The 23,086-nt window shown below is 41.3% G+C and overlaps 1 protein-coding gene across 3 annotated transcripts in view; it reads left to right on the top strand.

Moving 5' to 3' along the window:
• The window catches only part of rnf220a (ring finger protein 220a), a 289,741-nt gene that overhangs the window by 252,727 nt on the left and 13,928 nt on the right, over positions 1–23,086 (top strand). For 2 of the 3 annotated variants that reach the window (XM_044135093.1, XM_044135092.1), the window contains 7 exons: positions 2,755–2,850; positions 5,558–5,600; positions 8,127–8,251; positions 10,338–10,467; positions 17,796–17,988; positions 18,521–18,576; positions 18,728–18,842. In XM_044135093.1, the coding sequence (XP_043991028.1) occupies positions 2,755–2,850; positions 5,558–5,600; positions 8,127–8,251; positions 10,338–10,467; positions 17,796–17,988; positions 18,521–18,576; positions 18,728–18,842 (758 nt within the window). Of the gene's footprint in view, positions 1–2,754; positions 2,851–5,151; positions 5,395–5,557; positions 5,601–8,126; positions 8,252–10,337; positions 10,468–17,795; positions 17,989–18,520; positions 18,577–18,727; positions 18,843–23,086 lie in introns of those variants that run through there. The other variant, XM_044135094.1, reaches the window with a different exon arrangement.

Below are 23,086 nucleotides of genomic sequence, written 5' to 3' on the forward strand. Positions count from 1 at the left end.
CACAAAAAACAAATGCTGCCTCCAGTTTTTAATCTAATTAATCTCATCATCATAGAGCAACACATGAACATAGAAAACCTTCGGTGACTTTTCTAAAAAGGCCAAACCTAAGCCACCCCGTTCCGCGTTCGTATTCAACCTCTAACCGCAGAAAAGTCGAACACCTCGAGTCAGGGAGCACGTTGACTCTAACATGAATCCACTGGGGGATCTTGAATAAATCAGTGCCCCCCCACCCCACCCCCAGCGCTTGGTGCAGAAGGTGCTGGCCCAGGCTTAAAACGGAGCGCTGGCGGTGCTGCGGGTGGGCTCGCACTCGAGTGAGGCAGGCGGAGGAGGGTTGAGGGGTGAGCGCTGGCCCTCCTCTGCAGCCGTGACTGCGCATCTTACCGCTGTCGTTTAGTATTCTGCGGCAGGCCGTGGAGAATGAAGAGGGCCGGTCTGAAGCATACGGGCTTGTTGTTGTTCTCCCCCGGCTGCTGTGCACCACCCATTCATTTCATACCGGGGATTAACCCCACAAAATCCTCCTTATGTTTTTTTTTCCCCTTCTTCTTCTTCACCTGTACGCGCAAGGTAGTTTTGTAGAGAAAAATGTAACACATTCGAAAAGGAACCATGTTCAGATATCTGACGCGATTATTCGTAGACGTAATCTCTATTCTGGTGGGTTTCGTTTATTTCTTTTCTCTTTTTTTTTTTACGCTGCTCTCTCTGCGTGTTGATTTAATTAGCGCTTTTTAAAGACCAAATCTGGAGAAAGACCTTCATTTATAACCTCTTTGTAGATTACCACTAAATGTCATATTGTAATGATAAAACTTAAATATATCCCTCGACCGCCCCTCCGCCCCCAGGTAAAGGATTCCTGACCTTTTTAAACCTGTGAAAAAGAAGAAAGATCAGACACACACATATTCGCGCTAACACACCCACACGCACACACACGCACACGCACACACTCAGAGAGGCAGAAAAGCACCATGCATAATGTCCAATTTACTGTGGCAGCACTGGAGGTTGGTCATTTCTCACATATTATTATTAGATTATTGCTGTCGAGCACTTAAGCCTCTGCTCTGCCCCTTTCCACTTGATTAATAGGAGATGACTGTAAATACAAATATTTCACAGCTGCCTTGTAAAAAGAGAAGAAGAAGAAGAAGAAGAAAAAAAAAACGAAAGCAGCCACAGCAGCACAAATGAAAATATAAGTACCGAGGGAGAGAAAGTGAGAGAGTGAGGGCCGACAGTTGTAAAAGAAAGACATTACCTTCCCTCTCCCTTCCCGTTCTCTCACACCCTCGTCTTCCTCTTACCACCCTTGCTCCTCGGTCACTTGCGAGACTCCCTTGACTGTCTTTGTCACAGGGAAGAGGGTTAGAAGAGGATATTCTTTTATACGCGCGCGCCTGCCAGAGCGGCAGCACAAAACGTGGCGGTACAGATTTATGGACAGGCGCTGTCCTGTAATGTCGGATGTTTACCCTCTCTCCCTCCAGCCCTCTCCTTGATTTCCTCCCGTTCCCTCTGAGGGCCTCCTCACTTTCCAATCGCTCTTTCTTCCCTAACTCCTCTTAACGTCCCATAAACATTAAGTCTAATCAGAGGAAGGGGTTTTATAGACAAAGTCAGGCAGGTTACAGTCATCATCGGTGACGTGTCGCCCTTAGCAGCTGAGGCAATAACACTGACGGGGTTCTCCAAGGGTAATGATTCCGGGTCTTTGCTGCGTCGTAGGTCTTCGAGGGACGTAAATAAATGTTAAAATTTTGTAATACATATAAAGAAAACCCTCACATTTTACACTCAGCTGCAGTGTTTTGTAGTAAGTGGCTTCGGTTTTGCACGGTTGCTTACTCATCAGTCCTCACACACCATTTGAGGCTTTAAACGGTTCCTCTTCTCTGAAGTTTAGCTTTCGAAGTAAAGGCGATGATCTGGTTCCCTTTTCTTTGTCTGTTTTTTCTTTTTATTACAGCAGGGTTGGCTGATTACACATCAATACACACTTTAAGATATATTTAAGTTGTACAGTTAGGTGGACACTAATTTATTTTCTCCTAACTTAAGGTTTCAGCTTAGTTGACCGCCACAGTGCCGAGGCAAACTGCTGTTCAAAGGCAGAAAGGCCGTTTTTTTTTTTCCTCACTTCTCTACAACTCAGTTGTACAATATGGATGTTTCCTCTTTGTAAAGGTAATTTATTTGAGGTCATCGAACTCTGTGTAAGCATCTTTTAGAACCAATTTTCTTTGTTAGTCCATTATGTAGGTTCCGGTTCTTCCTTGCAAAAATCACTACAGGCTTTAAGCAGACGGTATTTTTTTTTTTTTTGTTTTGTGCTGTCTGTGTAATGCAAACAGATATTTGCTATTAAAGTTTTCAAACTTAAACCACGTGCTCTTCTACTGCTACCAAACTATATCAGAATATCACGTGTTTTGCACAAAATTCAAGTTTACATGTGCAGTCCAAATGATCAGGGAAATGCATGATGCTACACTAACCTTTTCAATTTTTTTTTGCTGCTTTCTCAAGTTGAACTGTAGGGGGTGGGGGGAACATGCTCAAGCTTTGATATATCTGTTCTTCAGCAAATCTTTGTACTTTTTGCTCCTTATTATCTTGTTGTAGCTTTCAGACTGCAAAATGTTATAGAATAACCATTTCTCTATATAGTGACAACATGACAAGATCATTTGCGTAGAAGATGACTTTTTTTTTTTCTCTCTTCTCTGTTTGACTCTCCAGTCGATGCTTTTGTCAGTGCACATCAAGAGAGAGGGAGAGTCTCCGGTGGTGTCACCCCTGTCATCGGAAGATGCCCACCACTCCGACAGATATCAGGTCACAAAAGCACATACACACACCGCTCGAGGCAGTCATGGTTGAAGTTATACTTTTTTTGTTAGCAGGAAGGTCATCTCTTTCAATAGAAAACATCAGAAATGTAGTTTATTAAATGAACTTCAGTCTTTTAGTCTTTAAGTTCAAGCATGATTTATTCCGTTTTCTTACTAAGCCTCCAGCTTAGGCTAATTTATATGAATGTTTATCTGTAAAAAAAATGTTTAAAAGAAAATCTCTTCTTCTTTATGGGCTTGGAGTTGAGATACCTCTTAATCTGATCAGATGTTCAAAAACATGAACTCAAACCTGACATTAAAATAAAATTTAAAAAAAACAATCAAACATGTTGAAGTTGAAATTGAAAGGTACATTAAGGCTGTTTTCACAGTCTAACAAAGTGTATGTGATGATATAAGGCACTGAAGTAATAATGACGCGTTAGAATATTATGGTAAATTAAATTTTGCTTTCTGATGCCTTCTCAGCAGTTAAGCTGAATAACAGACCAATCTTCTTTAATCTCAGATGTCACCCTGACTGCTTTTATCTATTCTATTCATCAAACTTTGTTCGGCTAATTCTTCTGGCCGTGATGTATCTCCGGGTTAAGTGAGTTTCCCCCTTAACACCATAAAATAAGAACTATTAAGTCCATGCCGACGTTACATCCATACGTTTGGGATGACACAGCTCATAAAGACCTTATAGCAATAAAGGAGATTTTCTCATTTGGTGAAACTGCTGAAATCACCTTATATTATACAAATGATTAAGTCGATGGGGACTTATTTTAACACCTTGAAATGAAGCATAATGGAAGACTTTACCACCTCCTCCTTTTCAGTCAGGTCTGAGTGCTCGCGGGCTTTCTCGCGTCTCCTGGAAACCTGACCTGTCGTCAGCCGTTCACTGAGTGTATCATAATGATAAGGCAGCGGTGGTGGTGGTGATGCACGGCCAGCGGGCCAATAACTCAGAGAATGAAGAGGGAGGAAAGGATCAACGAGAGGGAAGGTGAAGGCCCGGCTGCTCAACGCTTTCCACCAATGGCAGACAATAAGAGCGTCACTGCAGTACCAAAGAGCGGGTATCCATAACTGTAAAAGGAAATGCTTTAGTCAGCATATAGTCACTGCGTATGGCCCTCCAGGTTGAATCCCAGTAGATCTAAGGGACACATTTTGCAAAAAACAAAGGTGGATAGGCCAAATGAGTCTGACCTCAATTAATTTCATAATACTATACATTTATTGCTGAGGCCATTATTTTTAATGATGCGGGTAATTCACCTCGGGCAGCATGAACTAGCTCGGACCCCAAAATGTTCCAGATATGAGCACAAAAGAAAAAACTAAATGTTAATATTTTGTCTCCCAGTGATGAACGATGCATTTACTCAACTACAGTATTTTTTTTTTAAACCTTTACAGTTTCTGCTACCAGTTTTTGCAAAAGACTACAGTGTACTTGACTGACTTAGATATTGTAATGGTTAACACCATATTACACAATGTCCAATAAAACAAACTCTGCAGGAACTGCAGAGATCCATATCTCAGATGGGAGTATCTCCAGACAGGAAAGCTAGTGGTCATGCACTCTGGAAATCTGGTGTGTGTTGAAGATTACCAAGAATAAATCCCTGGCTGAATGAAAACTGTATGACCTAATCAAAGTCTCTAGACCCAAATCACATTGGGAGGACTTGAAAATTGATGTTCATTGTCTGGTGTTACAAGGTTTTAACTATTTAAGGGGAAAAATCACTCTCAATATCCTCAAACACTGCTAGAGTACAACCTTGTAGCTTGTATCTTTTTCTATTTTTGGCAAAATAAAAAATAGCAATAACAAATAGCAAAAGAAAATAGCAATAAAATAAAATAAAACAATATACCATCTCCTGGCTCATTTATAGTGGTAAAATTTGTGAAAGTTCATCCAATTTGTGATTGTAGCATGAAAAAAAGATAAGATTTGGCCATTTATTTACATTTAGCAAATATTAAACTCTTATCTCTCAAACAATTCCAAAATTTTATAGTCAAATGTAAATTTGAGAGTGGTCATTTGAAATAAAAATAGTGACACTACCCAAAACATAAGAGAAAATCTCTAGAAAATAATCAGGATTAATAGTATAGACATATTTTATTATTGTGAGACATTTTTAATTAAGTAAATAAATCAAATAAATAGCATCAAAAGTAGTAGAGCCAAACCCACCGGGGTTCATACTGAAACCCGCTGCTTCCCCCTAGTGCCCAATAGGCGAAATAACAACCAACGTCTTGCACCCTTCCGTTTCCTCAACGGTCACGTGATCACAACAGCCAACATGGCGTCCGAAATGAGAGCTTTATGCCGACTCGGGCGCCACTTTCAATCCTTTTCCATCCGTGTGGATTTGTAGTCACAGCGTGTAGTTTGTTGGGATGTAGAATATCTGGCGGCAGCCCTGAACTCTGCGCAGCAGCGAGTTTTAGGCCCGCTGTCGACAGGCAGCACAGAGTTATGGAAGAGGTGGAAAACAAGAGAGAAGTAGGTGGAACTGTCTACTGTCTGTCTTGATAAGCGCACCCCCCAGAAAGTATCCAAAACAATCCCAGTCAGAACAGCGAGATTTGCTCTTGTGAACACTGCCCACTGTCTAATTAACGTCTAATGAGTATTTCCTCTCTCTCCTTTCTTCTTTTGCTTGCAGACATTTTTACGAGTTCGGGCAAACAGGCAAACGAGATTGAATGGTATGTACACATATCGGTTCAGCTAATTCTGTCGTTTAATTTGCCAATAGCATATGTTTAAGAACATGTGTTACTCTGAACTTTGAAATTAATAAAAGTTTTGAAATGTATATGTGCTTGTAAAGCCGCAAGAGTTAACACGTAAGCTAAAGAGTTCATGTTGAATAGAAATGAGAATAAATGATCTCTTTACCAGATCTATATATGAATGATACACTTGATAGAAAGAAAAAAAAACATGATATCAAATCTGCTCTATTTATATTTAACAAATACCTACTTGGGGGGGAAAACTTGCTCTCTCAGTGTAGGGGTTTCTATGGAAACCACAACCTAACTTCAGTGTGAGTCTTCAAGAAAGTAAATGCTTTTTGTAAAGTGGCTTGCAGTGGAATTGAATGAGATAAACTAGTGTACAAGTGGCATATAATTATTAAACAGAAACAATTTTTTTTAATTACACAAAAATCTGAAAAGTGTGGCTTGCATCATCCTTTACTTTGATGCTACTAAATAATATCCAGTGCAAATTATCTCCTTCTAATTTCTTCACAGAGTTTGGCTTTGTGTGATTTAATCTTTATGGAATACATCTGTTTTTGAAAACCTTTTAGAGAACTTCAATGAACGAACATTATTAAGACCCAGGAAGACAGCAGAAAGTGGAAGATAAAAACATTTAAAGTAGGGTTAGGTCATAAAAAAAAACAAAAAACACCAAAACCTCGGAACATTCCACATAATCTGGCCTTTGTTGAGAGAAAGCGATAAATAATCCCATTAACATCTTGTCACGAGCGCTCAGGGGGGATACAGCAAATAAGTACTCTGGAGGGGTCGCATTTCATCAGGAAAACAACCCTAGGCATACAGCCAGAGCTACGTTGTGATGTTTTAGATGACATCTGCTTGTATTGTTCTGAATGGCCTAGTCAAGGCCCATACCTCAACCCAGTTGGAAATCTGTGTGATGTTCACAGATGGTCTCCATCCAGGCTGATTTGAGCTGGAGCCATTTTGAAGCGATCAAAGGGAAACATGCTAAAAGCTGGCAGAAAAATAGTGTGAACAGGCAAAACGGGTTCGCATCAGTGACGGTGAAAATATATGTACACCACACGTTCCAGATTTTTGTGTAAGAAAACAACTGAAAAGCATGTTTTGTTTTTTTGGGGGGTAAATATTGAACTTCACTTTAAGTCCTACATTGTGTTTGTTAGTCACAGTTGGTTTACAAGGCTCTTTTTAAATCTGGCATTTTGAGAAGTTCTCTCCATGTGGGGACTTAAAGGTTTGAGCTGCACGGAATTAGCAGCCTTTTCCTCTCCTCTTTAAACAGTGCTTCTCTTGATTCATGTCAGGAAGAGGAAATAGCATGGAAGCCCCTTCTTCTTTCGCTCCCTCCTCCTTTTCTTCTTCTTCTCCTCCTCCCTCTGCTAGTTGCTGCGATCCCTCTTGGCCTCCTTTGCTTTTCCAAGCCAGCTAAAAATTAATGTCCCCGCGCGCCATTTGCAGTTAAGAAAAAAACGACAGAGACTCAGGGTTCAATCACGGCTGTTTGGCCCTGTTAAATTTCTAATTAAATGTGTGGGTGGATGGGGGTGGAGGCTGAGGCTTGGGTTGGGGGTGTGGTGGGAGATGCCATGACAGAGAAACAAAAAAGGAGTAGAGCAAAGGCGCTGATGTAGAGAAGAGTGGAAAGGAAATGAGGGCGTCGCATCCAGCCGTTTCTCTCTGAAGATGTTCCAGAAGGTGGCAAGTTTGGGCAGATCAGCCATCTTTAAGCAACGACATTAGAGCTGAAACAGTTACTTGTGATTAATCAGTTATTGAGAGAATTGTCAACTAATTTAGTGATGCGTTAATTGCTAACTGGAGTACGCAGACTCAAGAAAACTGCAGAAAATATACACATCTTTAATTCAAGATTTAAAAAGAAATACTTTCTTTAAACATGTCCTTGACAAACTGCTTAAATGTCCTAATTTATTACTGTAAAAAAAATTTCCTTCTAAGCACCTTTTGATATCCAATTAATCAAAGAAATAATTGATTAACCCTACACTGCATTTGCTAAAGCAACGTTGTGCTATTGCATTTTAGGCAGTAAAATGATTATTTTCTTATTGAAAGGGAAATGGGATAATTTATTTGTATCTTTTAAAGTATTTCTCATCAATACAAATGGCTTAAATGAAAAAATTTTGGAAGAATTTTCCAAATTTTCGTATCTGATCAATTAATCGGCAGAATAAGCAACTAATTGTCTGAATATCAGATTAATCATGAAAAATAATTGATTAATCGTCAGAATAGTCGATTAGTTGTTCAAATACTTAATTAATAGCCAGAATAATTGATTAATCGTCAGAATGATCAGTACATTTTTTGATAACTAATATAATGTTCGTTGCAGCCCTAAACGGTGTAGGTTCGTGAAGAACTCAGTGCAGACATTCCAAGATAAGTATATTTATTTGTTGTTGTTTCTTTTATCCCGTCTCTCTCCTTGTCCCTCTGCTCCAGCTCGTATAGGCAAGATGAAGAGGAGGAAGCCTGAGGAGGGGGGGCAGGTATGTCCGCTGTGCAGCGCCCCATTGGCTGGGAGCGAGGAGGAGATGAGTAGACATGTGGAACAATGCCTGATCCAGGTAGTACAATCCCGGCCCCTAGACCCCCTGCCCTGCCTACCGCCCCCCACCTGGACGGCCTATGTCTTCCCCTCTTTTCCCACTGACCTCTCTACTTCCTGTAGATTCTGAGCAGTCTCATCCATGCTGTACTGTACAAACTATCATATCGGATCAGCTGCGAATGACTTGAGCGCAAAGGGGGGGATATTCACACCGGACTCGTGCAGTCTGTTTCTGCGAACCGGTGTTTTAAACCAGTCGGCTCTCATCTGCAGGTTTTCCCATGTGACATGGTTTTAGGTGTAGCCCTCACTACCTGTCCCAGCTTTGTCTTTAGTACTTAACGGCTGTCGCCTCTTCTAGAGTAGATGTTGAGATAAATCATTGCTACTAATGAACTTCTTCTCTATCTCATGTCACTGATTGCCAGCCGTCAAACCTCCCAGAGATACTAATATCTCCCAGCATGATTTTTATTTTATTTTTTTCCCATTTGTTGCAACAGTGAAAGGATTCTAGCGTACACAGCCTTGCAAAAGTATTCATTCCAATTTAATAATTTTTAATGTTTTTTTAAAAATTTTGTCCCATATTCGACATTAAGAGAGTGAAACGTCTGTCCATGCATCTTTGCAAAGTCTCCCCTGCTCCCTCAGATTGGATGGAGGAACTTTGTGAGCGGTGGTTTTGAGTCTCGCGTCAGATTTGCCTTCCGATTTCCATCTGGACTTCGACCGTACCTTTCCAACAGTTGAATATTCTTGCAACAGAATTGTGGCGTGCAGGTCTAATAGTTCTGTCAACCAGGGCTGCAACTCACAATTATTTCAGTAATCGATTCATCTTTATGACTATTGAGATGATTAATAAGATAAAAAGAAACAGGTTGGCACGTTCTGCAGATTTTTAATTTAATCCCATATACATTTTTGTGCAATATTAGATATAGGTCAAAAGATGCAAATAAACAAAACAAAAACAACAGTTTTTTACTAAAATGCAATAGCATGTCTAAAGTGTACGGTTGATCATTTGTAGCAAAAGATGGAAAAAGAAGTCGGCGGCTGCTTACCATAGTTGCGAGACCTGTTGTGGCTCAATATTGGTCCATATTTAAGGCGCACAGGATTATAAGGCGCATTGTCGGATTTAGAGAAAATTGAAGGTTTTTAGGTGCGCCTTATAGTGCAGAAAATACGGTATGTTTTATGAAAAGCTCCGTCTTTTTGCTCGACTTAACATCAGTACAGTGTAAGGCTGATCTGTTGACCATTTTTTGGATTAACGGATTAATATTTTGACAGAAAAATGTGGTTAATGGGAGATTTTTCTGCTAAACTTGTACCATACAAAGTTGCAACTATGCCACTTGAGGAGTTCTGGGTAGAACTTATTTAAGGACAAAAGTTTTTTTTGTTTTTTTTTTTGTTTTGACTTAGTTACAGCTCTGAATATGTTGTTTTTTTCCGGAAGTGGCATGTTTTTGGGTCGTTTTTTGTTTTTTATTTTGATACTTCTACATTTTATTTTGAAAAAAAAAAAGAAAAAGAACAAGAAAAAAATGATCCCAAACCTTAAATTATTGTTCTTCCATTTCACAGTTTTTTTTACTAGTTTTGTTGGTCTGTCACTTAATACAGCACACTGAATTTTGTGGTAGGAACCTGTCAGTGTGAAGGAGTGTGAATACTTTTGCAAAGCATTCTATCTCAAACATTTTAAAGAAATGTTTCCCGTGAAATCTTTCATTTTAAGTGAGTTGAATGAACTAAATTTGTGTAGTTTAAATGCATGCAGGTAAACGTCTTTGTTGAATGTTTGCAGCAGATTGATGTCTATGAAATATAACAGTAAAAGCTCGGTGAATTTCAAGTATGACTTATTAGTATTTAAAAAAAAGACAAGGCAGCATTCAATTTTGGTTTCAGTTTTGAAGTGCAGGTAAAGTTTGTATGGATGTCTGGTCTGTCACCAAATCGAATCCTTAACCTTGAAAGAGTGCGGAGAGAAAATAAATTCAAGTTTAGCCAATTTTCTTTAAATCCTCTTTTTAAAATGGGTCCTTATTTGTTTTTTTTTTTTTGTTTTTTTTTTTGTGGGCCAGCGCGAGGGGGCTCTGGCCGATGAAGACTCTGCAGACATGGACGGCGAGAACGGGCGGGGCTTCGACGAGTACGAATGGGCGGGGCAGAAAAGGATCAGAGCTACGGCCTTACTGGAGGGAGGCTTCAGAGGTACAGACACATCTGATGTGATTCTTTGTTGGTGGCTTTACCCACCAACTCCAGACAGCGTGTTACTGCCGTGAAGAGGTGTGTTGTGTGTGTGTGTGTGTGTGTGTGTGGGGTCGGCTGACTGACTGACCTCTCTGAGCTCGGGCGCCGCACTCAGTTCCAGCAGTTTGTTCTCTCCTCTCTCGTCCGTCTGTCTCCTCTTTTGTTTCCCTGCTCATCCATCATTCAGCGCGCCGCTGTCCAATGTGAGCAGCGTTAGCTCTCCGAGTCCGGCGTCCAATGTGACCGGCGAGCAGTAATGGTACCTGTGGTCTAGCGGCAGCGCGGGCGGTTCCGGGGTCAGCCCGGCTCGGCTCGGCTGAACCCCAGCGCAACCCTCTGTGCGAAGGGAAGGAAAACACATTTAGCTGGGCAATTGACCCGCTGGTCACCGCTTCGTGTGTGTGCCCAGAAATGCAATTATAGAGCCGGATAGGAGAGCTGGTCATTGGGGAGCCCAGCAGCAGCAGCAGCTCAGGGACACAACACACCTTATGTGCAAGCACTTAGCTCAATATGAACCCCTACTTTTGTTAGCTTCTGTACATTTTATAAATACTTTATCTTCTTAAGATTAGTTTTGCTTAAAAGGGTTGTCTGTTTTTATATGAGAACCAATTACAGTTGAGCTTCTTTATACCATTTTTTTTGTTTTGTTTACAAGACATCAGAATTTGTTTAAAATGCCACATTAAATCACATTCACAGATTCAAATCCCAAAACCACTCGCCTAAGAGAAGTGCGACAAGATGGGAGAACCTCTAAGAACCTAAACGGAGGATATATGTCTGATCTAAAGTTATTATGATAAACTTGTCAAGTGAACATGTGAAGTATTTTGGATACCAAATATCCATGAAACTGTCAGCAAATCAAGAGTTATTATTAAATAGTTCCACATTATTTTTGCTTTTCTGCTCCTTTATAGAGTGGAACAAATAGAGCTAGTTAGTATATAACAAGTTGGGGTTTCTGGTAACCAGATAACTTCAGATGTCTGATAAGCATCTTGCTCGTAGGTTGCAAGCTGTAGTTTTGAAATGCTTTAAGTGATGGGCGTCCATCGTTTTACTTTCTGCCCTCTGATGGTCTGTTTTTAATACCTGGAAGGATTTCCAAAAAATTCAAGCTTGTTTTATGTGCCCAAAAATGACATCTAAAATAATAATTTACCCAACATAGGTTCGTTTTTTTTAACGAGTCCAAAAATCTTTGCCCTGTTAACTGGATCCACGAACTGCCTTCATCCTGATTTAAACAGAAATGATCCCACATTGTATCTTCATTGTATCTCTTTAAGTCGGGGAGATAGATGGTCGGTTTGAAGCAAACCGCGGTGATGCGAGGCAGACGGAGCTGCAGCCTCCTCATCTCCCCTTTCATGTGTCCCTCTCTGTGTTCGATCTGTTGTTAAACACACATGCTGGGGCCTCACCTGCCTCCCTTCCTCTCCTCTGCTTGCCAAGTGGAGACAAGACAGATCAATGCTAAAGTCTCAACTAAAACACCACAAAGTGAGGCACTTAGGGGGTGGGGAGGTGGATGGAGCCCCTCTTCATCCGTCTCCCGGCGCGCTCCCTCCATCCGTCCGTCTGCCTTTCGCGTTGTTTAAAGTTCGCAGCCACAGCCCCGGACCCTTCTGTCGCGCTCTAATAGGGAACCTTGTGATGCGACGCAGATAACCGAGGTGGCCTGGGGAGAGCGACTTGAAACACGGGGACACACACACACACACACACTCTCTCTCTCTCTTCCATCTTGACAGAAGGCTCAGAAGGTGGATTTTGTCTTGAAAGCTGCTCAGTGGTTCTGACACACACAGCTGCATCCAGTGGGCTCTCTGGAGCTCGCGACCGGCTAAACGGATATAGAGACGTTACGGTTGGGGTGGGGGTTGGGGGGGTCCTCTCAGCTGGCAAGATGAAGAGAGAGACTATTCCTCTGTGAAGTGCCACCATCCTTCCCTCCCTTTGAGAGGCAAGGGAAGAAAGACGTGAGGGGGGGGAAATCGAACAAGATCAGTTTATGATTCAAGTGTCTGTGAGTGAAGACTTCCCTGTGTCTCACACCGGCTTAGGCGGGTTGAAAGAACCCGTATAGCTCAGATAAAGTTGTCTTTCTCTGTCTGGTGGTCTGTTTCTGCAAGCTGCAAAGTGGACAGATTTTACGCCCTAACTTTCCCTCATACTGCTGGTCACTTTACAAAGTTTTTGTGTAAAATGCAAATGAAGTTATTGATTGGAATGATGTAGTCTGTTTTTTTTTTTTCCTTATCAATTTGGTTCGATCTAACACCACCTTAAAAGTGATCATTTTTTTGTTCCATAACTTCCAGAGTATTAACATGTATACAGCTCTAGAAAAAAATGAACAGCCCACTGCACTGAACCCCATTGGAAACCTCCTGGTTATTCCTCCAAATACTGATTTCTGAACACTTCCTGAGTTAAAACATTAGTGTTGTCGTTTCTAAATAAATATTGACTTGCTTTCTGTGCGTCATTTGAGGTCTGAAAGCACTGCATCTTTTTCCGTGTTTTTGACCGTTTCTCATTTTCTGTAAATAAATACAAACTTTTTGCTTGGAATTTCAGAGACGTTTTGTAAGCAGTTCATAGAATAAAAGAACAATGCAAAAAAAGACAAATGTATTTTCTTAGTTTTACAATTTCAAGTCATGGTTTGGGATAAAATCTTGGGGTTTTTTTTGGACACAGTTCAGTACATTCTGGTACATGGAAAACAGAAACACAGATGTGAGCCAAAGCTAAACTGAACAGAGGTTTTCAGTTACACGCAACACCCTTTGTTCATGTCAACTAATAACTTTTAATATCTGTGTTGGGTCTCTTTTACCACTTTGATAGCTGTTTGGTCGATGAAGAACCCGACGATCGACATTAAAATGTGTCCGCCTCCAATTTTCTTTAAATCGGCATGATATTTTTGAGTCATAGCAACATGATTTATGTCAGAGAGGCTTCGAAACCGTGATGGCTTTTAACGATAATTTATGACCAAAGACTCGAGGCCTCACCTCAGCTGATGACTTGTACTAGTTCTAAAATTATTCTGCAAATTAATACACAATAAGGATGAGGAACAAATAAGGTAATCCGTTCGATATAGAACCTGTTTTATTTCTTCTCCTTTTTAACAAATACTCTCGGGGGGGGGGGGGGGGGGAATGACTAAAAATGCGAACGACAAAAAGTACTTTCTGAGAGGGAAGCAGGAGCAGACAGATCTCGAGGTGCGATACCAGGCCGTCCCGAGACACCCTGGAGGAGAGGAGGGGGATTACTGCCGGTTCAGTTGGCCCAGAAGGATTGAGGAGAGGACAAATCTCCGCTTTGTACATGAACTTCAAAGATGACCGTCTCATGTCTTTGTGTCTGGCTTCCTCTCTCCCCTCCCCTCACACTCCCTCTCTCTCTCTCTCTCTCTCTCTCTCTCTGTGTGACCTGTAAATGGCAGGGAGATAGTGTGATCACCTTTGACATGCCTCCTCTCGGCTTCTTAGGGGGTCCCGATAATTGCTATGGAAACAAGATGTTGCCGAGGTCATTGGATTGGCTGAGGCGAGCTGCCGGTCGGCCTGATGAGGCCTTTGATCGTGCCCGCCGGTTCAGATCTGCGCTTGTCGCCTTGTTATGTTGACATGCATGTAAATTGAGGCTCTCTTTCATTGCTGCCACGAACCGTACAACACAGAGGAGGAAATATGTAGTTAACATGTTAAAGAGTCAGCGATATTGCAGGGAGGGGGCTTCGATAATGAGACGGATTGAGGAGTGGAGGAAGTATTGATTCAGATGATTTGGCTAGCAAGCTGTTTATTAAGATGGCCTAAACACCGTAGAGAATAGTAAAAAGAAAATAAATATATATATATATATATATGTTAGAGAAGTTTAAAAAATAAGCTAATCGTGCAGGAGGTAAGAAAAGGTGGAAAACGAGGCGAGGAAAAGAAGAAGAACAAAAGAGAAAAGTAAAGACAGGGGTGGGGGTGTTGATACATAATGTGAGTGAAAGGCAGTTAGAGTGTGGCTGACCTTTCCCTGGCCAGATTAGATTGGCCTGCCAAGACTGCTTAGAGGAGCAGATAGAAGAACAGGGGGATCACACACATACAGAGCAAACAGGCCGCACCAACCCTGGCGGTGAACACACTGCCACACATTTACGGCGTGTGTATTCACTCCCAGTCGGCTCAGGAGGCATCCAGTTTACAGTAGAAGAGCAGATACTTAAATTACGGAGCTGAATCATATTTAACAAGACAGTTACAAATGCCGAGGGGAAGATGGGGGGGGCAGATATTTCTGTTTGTGTGGTTTATATAGAGGCTGCGTGTCCTGAAGCATTGAAGGCAAAATTCACTTTTCCTTCTGTTTTTTTTTATTCTAAGAAACCACAACCGCTGGTGCACCTTACTTTTTTTTTTAGGTGCATCACACTTAACTTTGCAGCATTAACATGTAAATGATTAATTATCAGTCTAGGAAATAACATTTATTTATTTGAAGCAGAATCACTATTTCTGATTGGTTTAGACCACCATTGGAGATATATATGTCTGTTGTCGAATACACGAAGCTGGCCTGTCAGAGACTTCTTCTTTTTTTCTCCTGAATGACTGGCGCACTAGTGCGACTTCAACCTTTTGTGGCATGATGTCATCAGTGACCAAATTGGTTTTACTCTAGAGCCCTGGACCCTTATCAGCCAACTTAATTTAGATAAATTTCAACCTATTGGCTTAAAATTAGGACATTAAACCTGAAAGATATGCAACAAATTACAATACTCACTATGAAGATGGAGGAAGCCAAGTGGAGATTTGTCTTATGGATCTCTGAAAAAAGAAAAAGAAGTGTAACTGCACTTAAAAATGCTCACACAATAAAACATTAAACTATGACCAATTCTATGATGGTGAGGGGGCCTAGGTTCTGCTTAAGTAAAACATTTCCAAACCACGCCACTTTCATCTCGATAGTGTAGTGTATGAGGCGTACGCTAATCGGTTTTGGTCTCCAAAAACAGTTGTTTTGTCGTTCATTCAAAAAAGGATTTCCCACACAGCCAAATTCTTTCTGATGGCCTCTTTCAGCTCTTTTGATCTCAACTTGGCATTCACTCTATCTTCAAGTCCGGGGCACGTCAAGCCAACTTAATTTGTTCTTTTACCCGCCCCATTTTTCCCCAATTGCGTGGTCTTTGGTTTACTTTGCCTTGTAATCATCTGCAGAAGTATGACGCCTCAGACCAAAAAATAAATTGAAAACTATGTTTATGTTGGCACCTTTACGTCATTCCATACATTATCCTCATCTATGCTCACCTACAAACCTCTATAAATTCCCGAGTTAAATGTGAGGGCAATCTGTCGGCTGTATTGTAGAGAAAGCTTTCGGGCGAGCACAGTCGACTGTGTTGCTCTCTGACAAAGACCCCGCAGTGGAGTGAGATGCAGTTGTTCGCTGATAGCAACTGTTCCAGGAAGTCTAGTGTTGGGACTCACACAGGCGGGTTAAACAGGACGGGTGTCAGCTCCGTCTGGTTCTACCTTCAACTCCCCCCCCACGGACACTCATAGGCAGCCCACTAGTCCACCTGAGAGCTTGTAGAAATCGGAATAGGTGTAAATAAGATGGCTGTCAGGCCTGTCACTGGCTGACACACACCAACGGTTTCAGGCACAACACACACGCATGCAGCCCAAACGGTAAAGGGTCTGAGTAATATACACATTTGAACACAAACACACCCCCAACTACTTTTGTGCTGCACCTAGACATAGTTTAAGTGACAGGTGAACACACACACACACACACCTACACCTTTAAAGGATTGGAGAGATAGGACCTAAGTGACAGAGGGACAGACAGTCTCGAACAAACATGGAAAAGACACCTGTAAGTGATGGACACACAGAGCACACAGAGCCAACTCCTTGGTTAAGTAGAGCTGAAGGGAGCAGTCAGGCAGCGGTAAGGGTTTGTCTGAGCGTTCATCACTTGGTTTATACAGGTGCCATTCACACACACGCGTACACACCCCTCTCCTTCTCAAAGATTGATGGGTAACGAGTCAGTCTTCATCTCCTTCTTTTTGTCATTTGTCACCCGGGTTTCTGAAAGTCTTTAAGTTGATTTGCAGAGAAGTTGAGTTTAACATGAGCTATAGCCGTGTCAGAAAGTTAGGTCGTTTCCAGCTTCATCAAGCGATTCATTGAAAGCCCCCAACATCTTTATGTTGGGGGCTTTAAATTAACACTTAATGATAAAAAAAAAAGGGCAGACATTATAGCAAGACTGTAAACCACTGAGATTTTGATATTCCCTATTTATACTCTGTGTGTAAAAATGTATGTTCTACTTCTAATTGGAAATTGAAGGTATATCAAGTCATGGGACAATTAAGAACAATGGTCCACTCTCTCATGTGTACCAGTAGTCAAAGGCACCTTTAACCAATATGCTAATTGAGGATGTTTTCACACCCAATTGTCCAGTAGACTCTGTTTCTCTGGAGACCTAAATTGCAATATTTGCTGAATTTTCAGCTGGTGGTTGCCCACTGCAGTGTCAAATGATCTAAACTATTTTAAAACCTGCCCTCCCTGCTCTCACCTGGTCTGTGTTGCTGCACCAAGAACTATCCATCCATCCATCCATCCATTTTCTATTCACCCTTGTCCCTAATGGGGTTGGGAGGGGGGCTGGTGTCTATCTCCAGCTACGTTCCGGGCAAGAGGCGGGGTACACCCTGGACAGGTCGCCAGTCTGTCGCAGACCAAGAACTACTGAAGGAAATTACATAAAACCCTTAGAAGAAGATGTGAGCATAACTTCCTTCTTCATGAAATGTCAACAAAAATAGAGTGGCATCAGATTTTAGCGACTGTAGGATTTCTTTTCTGTCTTTGGTAAAAGACTACAAACCATTTCTCTTGCTCATTTAAGACTCTCACGTTTGTTTGTTTGTATTTACCCAGAATTCCCTGTACTATAATTCACTCCCTGCTTTCGGAGCTGTCGCCAGTCTGCTTGCATCATATGCATTTGAACCGCTCCAGAGTTCACTTCAACTGAACTGAGCCCCAGGTTTTTTAGGAAGACCGCTTTTTTTTTTTTTTTTTTGGTCCGCATCAGAGTTCCCCAAAACGAACTGGACTTTCTCAGCAAACAAACTAGAGTTATTTTAAAGCGGACTAAACGGGGCTGATGTGAATGCATCCTTAAAGTATTGGTGCGAAAATGGCTCTCTCTCTCCACAGGAACTGGATTCGCCACATGCAGTATCAAGGAGAGCGCGGCGGACAGTGACGCTGACCTTGACGTGGATGGAGACGACACGTTGGAGTACGGGAAGGCCCAGTACACCGAGGCCGACATCATCCCGTGCTCCGGAGCCGGGGAGGACCAAGGAGAAGCCCGGGAGAGGGAGGCGCTACGAGGAGCTGTGCTCAAGTACGACGTCTTCAGCAAAACGCTGGCCGTGTTTTCAATGATTTTTATTTTTTTTTTATTTTTTTGTTTTATATTATGGGCATTTTGAAGTATTAGAGATAGTTAATTGTGGCGGTTAAATTTGAATTAAAGAAGTGAACTTTCTTTTTTTTTTTTATGTGTGATTAATCCTACTTTGCAGCCTTTACATCTTGTTCATTATGCTGCAGCGTAACATCTGACAAAATTACGCTCTGGTTGATTCTTTGTTGATTTACTCCAAGCCAGTAGACGAACATAACTAGTTTGCATTTTCCTCAGCTTTTATTTTTATTATTTTATATATATTGTTACGATATATATATATATATATATATATATATATATATATATATATATGTATATATATATATATACGTATATATATATACATATATATCGAACAAGATATAACAATCAGTTGGAAGCATAGATAGTGGATGAAATACTTTGCACAATGGAAAAAAACAAATGGCCTGTTGTGCAGGCTGATGCTTGTGCTACTTTGTTGCAGCGGCGGGATGCCTTCCAACAGAATAACGCCCGAGTTCTCCAAGTGGGCAAACGATGGTTAGTAAGGCACTAATTGTGCTTTTTAAGAAATTTTTATTAAATGAAAACACATTATTTTCGTTCCGGGCAGACTGAAATGGAGATCTGTGGCCGGCAACTGTGATAGACAGGAGTTCATAAGTAACCGTTACCTTTTTTGTGACCACAGAGATGCCTTCAACAAGCAACGGGGAGAGCAGCAAGACAGACCCCAGCACTCCTTCATCATCCTCCTCCTCCTCTTCAAATGCTCCACGTACCTGTAAAAACAGCGATATCGAAAAGTAGGTGACAGTCTAATAATCGAACATGGAAACGTCATAATGTAGATAGCAACAATCAAAATTTAAAGCCAGGATTCTGTGAATTGCTTAATAGTCTTTCTGCATTTATGCCTCATGTTTTCTCATCCAGATAGTTTTCTTTCATCAATCTTCCTGCTTGGTTGCAAAAGGATGCATTTCTCTTGGCCTTTCCACATCATGTGACAACATTTGCAGAATATCTGATTTAAATTGCGATATGTTGTGAAGGGCAGGCATAGACATCAGTTGCTAGATGTGGAAAGCTTGTAGAGACGTCCCGTGTCACCAGAAACCTAAATAAAATATTATCTGTGGTTGTATTGTAAAAATGTAAAAAGGCTTAAGGTGTAAAACTGCCTTTTCAAGACGTTATTTTCACCCAGCTGCTAGCACTTAGCTCATGGTATGGTCTTCACAGCTTTGACTAACATGTACCCCTTTGACCATGGTGACAGTTCAATAGAATAGATTATTTAAATGAATTAATGAGCACAGTGGGTGTGCACATTCTCCATTATAAATATCAGCAGATTGGATAATTGGTGGACAAACCGAGCCGCTCGAGGTGCATTGATTAGAAACTCCACTGTCAAGACAAGAGTGAGTGTTTGTTAGGTGTAGAGATCCATCTAATGCCCGGCTCTTACACAGAACGTGCAGCTATTCTGATATGCAGTACAAATAGTTAAACCAGTTCACCAACACACTTAAAAAAAAACCTTAAAATCTAACTTTTGCAATAAACAGATACACGAGTCTTGTACAAAGCGCCTGCCCTTTTAAAAACTTGAATGAAATATGTTTTATTCATGTTATTTTTTTAACTCCCAAGATCCAAATGAAACCGTTTTGCTTTTGTTGGTTTAGTATAACACAGAAAACCGCAACCTGTTGAATTGAGAAAAAGAAAGCAAACAGTGGCATTTTATTGAATGGAAAAGTCCATGTTTCTGGAAAATGAACAGAAACGTTCAGTGAAAATAGTCCAAGTAAATGAGTTTTGTCTCATTAGAGATTCTTTGCTAATGTTAAACCAAACCACACAAGAAAAACTGCATCATGTCCGCTGATATTAAAGTTGATATAAGAAGAAAACCCCCCAAAACTATTTTGTGCTACATAACTTTTGACTAAAATGCCACCATGGAGGCTCCAAAGAGCCAGAAGCGGCTCTGGAGCCACAGGTTGTAGACCTCTGGTCTCATCATCCTCTGATTTCATGGTATTCCGTTAAGAAATGTGTGGAATGGTCTGGTATGCAGATGTGTGTACTGACCAGTGAGACGAGTTAAGCCACACAGATGTCTGCAACATCCAGTAATGTGGTTTCAGTTTGTCTGCGAAGATGCTTGTTGAGAAATATCAGATTGACTTATTAGCACATCCAGTTAGCACAATGAGCTGATGGCTGGTCGTCCACCAACCGTAATTAAGATGTTTCCGTCCATGCACATCTCTACTTATGGTATGAACTCACGTTCATTAATGTGCAGTTTGTGGTGGCTGATGAGAGTCTCTTTCTTCTTAATCAGAAGTGAAACATGGAGAATGTGCCTGATGAATCTTTGTCCTGTGTTTCATACAAGTTACTCTTTTAGGTAAAGAAGAGGAACTATTTCCGTCAGGAAAGAAAAGCTTTCTTGAAAATAGAACATAGGACTCAATATTATTACTATTCAGACCAGAAATAAGTGTCTGTTTTTAATAATAATACAACCTAAACAAATGCACGTGTCTAGCGCTGTGCAGGGGAAATGGCTTGTCGTCTTTTACCAAAGAGAAATTCTACAACAAGTAAAATCTGATGCTACTCCATTTTTGTTTACATTTTATTAAGAAGGAAGTTGTGCTCATGTCTTGGAGGTTCGTATGCTGTTTCTTTCACTGGTTCTGAAGGAAACGACAGGTTATTGGGTGAACAGGTTCTTCAAATTTTGTTGATTTGACACAGTGCGCTGAAAGTGAACCGCACCAAATGTACCTGACTATCAGGTGTATAAAATACCCTAAATTACTCAAGGTGGTTAAGAAACTATGTGAATCTTTAAACATAAAAAAAAAAAAAAGGATTAAATAACTTCTCTTTTAAGTCAGTACTGGACTTTGGACCAGTACTTTTCCGTTCCCACCATTGTCCTCGTCTTTGTTTTCTGTCATTTCTGTGGAGCAAATATTGCCCTGCTTTGCCACACAATGTTCTCCTGGAGACTTTTAGCGGTCACCTGGAGCAGAACACGCTTTAATCTAAGCGTCCACTTAGGGTGAGGCCAACCAGATACTGAATGATTGCATTGGAACAAGCAGTCAGGTGCCTGGTTGGAACAATTCCCCGCCTCACTCCTCCTCTCACTTGCTATAAATGCACGTATTTGTGGGGCTTCTGTGTCCTTCCATCCTCAAATGAAAATGAGATTTGTCTCCTTTTGTTACATTGATACATGGTGTGTGTGTGTGGCTTTCCACAAGGTAGCGTTGGTGAAATCTCTCTCTGTCTCTGATCCCAGATGGGTAATGATCTGGTCGCCTCCCGGGGCGTCCTCGTTCCCCTGCTCATTCCCCTGCAAGATAAATGAGTTCTCTCTCTCTCTCTCTGTCACTGATACACACACGTGCGCACGCACACACACACATACATCGCCTGAGATGTTCTTTCCTCTCCAAGATAAATGGCCCCTCCATTGCCGCCAATGCGATTGCTGCCAAATTTGGTGCTCCAGCTGGAACAATGCGGAGTGATTTCCATGTGGTTTCTGCAAATAATTGAATCTGTCCTCAATTTGGAAGTGATGAAGCTAGATTTCTACCCCGCGCCCCACCACCCCTTACACACACGGACTCTGCCCCAGTCATCTCTACATTTTTCCTTGCTTTATTTCATTGTACCATTCTGTCTCTGTCCTGTTTTTCTCGTTCCTCCCTTCCTGTCCTCTGTCTCAATTCCTCTCAGCTATTTACAACCCCCCCCCCCAAACCCCCCACCTCTTAACTTTTGCTGCGGTTGCTCACACATCGGGAAGAGGCAGGGGAAATCAATAGTGACTTAAATGTTTTATCATGGTGTCTCGGTGTAGTTAAGGCCTCTGCTAACAGGGTGCAGCACAGAATGATGCTCGAAAGGGATTTACAGCAGCAGCACACACTTGGGAGATTTATTTAAGGCGAAAATGTTTTACCAGAAGAGGATTTCAAATTAATTTGTGTTAAATTTTATCCGCTGTATGTTCTCCTGCCGAGACAGAAGCGAGAGTGAGGCCAAAATGTAGAAAGACAGCAGATGAAGACATTGAGCTGATTGAGATGGATGGTAGAAATCCCCCGCTACACACACACACACGCACGCACTAATGAAATGAGAAATAACATTGCAGATGCTGGGAACAGAGCGCTAAATAGAGGAGAAGCAGAGCCATCTATCTGTCTCTGCTGGGCTTTCCTGCTTGCTTTTTTTGCCATGAGGAGGACTTAGGATGGAAAACACCAAGCCGAATTAGCTGTGGAACGGCAATAAAGTTGAACCGAAGTTTAAGAAATCTGGCGTTTAGATCGAAGTAATGCATCAGTTCAAAGCAGGACAATGTTTTAGGGTTTTGTAGTTACAGAAACTCTTTAGCACAAACAAAGCAAGTTTGGACTAGCAGTGTTGAATCCACTGAGACCAACAGGTAAAGCTGTTGATACCCTTTCAATGTTACACACATTTTCTCACAAGACCTCCAATATGTTTGTATTTTATGGAAGTTTTTGTCTAACCGGATCAACACCACATAAACATTTTTTTCTGAAGCCATGTAAAGTTGTGATTCAGCTCATCATGTGGTGGAATAGCCTAAAGTTCAAGTCTAACTGCAATTGAATATCTGCAGTATAACTTTTACAAATTGATGTTCACAGATGTCCAAATCCTTTTTCAATTGTGGTAGAGTTCACACATTGTCAATTGGGCGGGGAAATCCCCAACAAACGGATATACTGAGAGAGAAACTCACCGCCCATTGGATTGTTGACCACAACACACCCAACTTAGCTAGAACCAAGCCAACACAAACTTGCTAGAGTGAGACTTAACAATGGAGAAGGAACTGTAGACTACTGATAGGAAACTTTCCACATTTTTTGGCTCCTATGGTAAAAATGTGCAAAAGTCCATGAAATAAATTCACCTCTTTCTTGTCAATGTCAAATTTATTTATATAGCACTTTAAAAACAGGCATAGAACTGCACC

This window comes from Gambusia affinis, linkage group LG12, assembly GCF_019740435.1.
Source record: "Gambusia affinis linkage group LG12, SWU_Gaff_1.0, whole genome shotgun sequence".
Taxonomy (NCBI): domain Eukaryota; kingdom Metazoa; phylum Chordata; class Actinopteri; order Cyprinodontiformes; family Poeciliidae; genus Gambusia; species Gambusia affinis.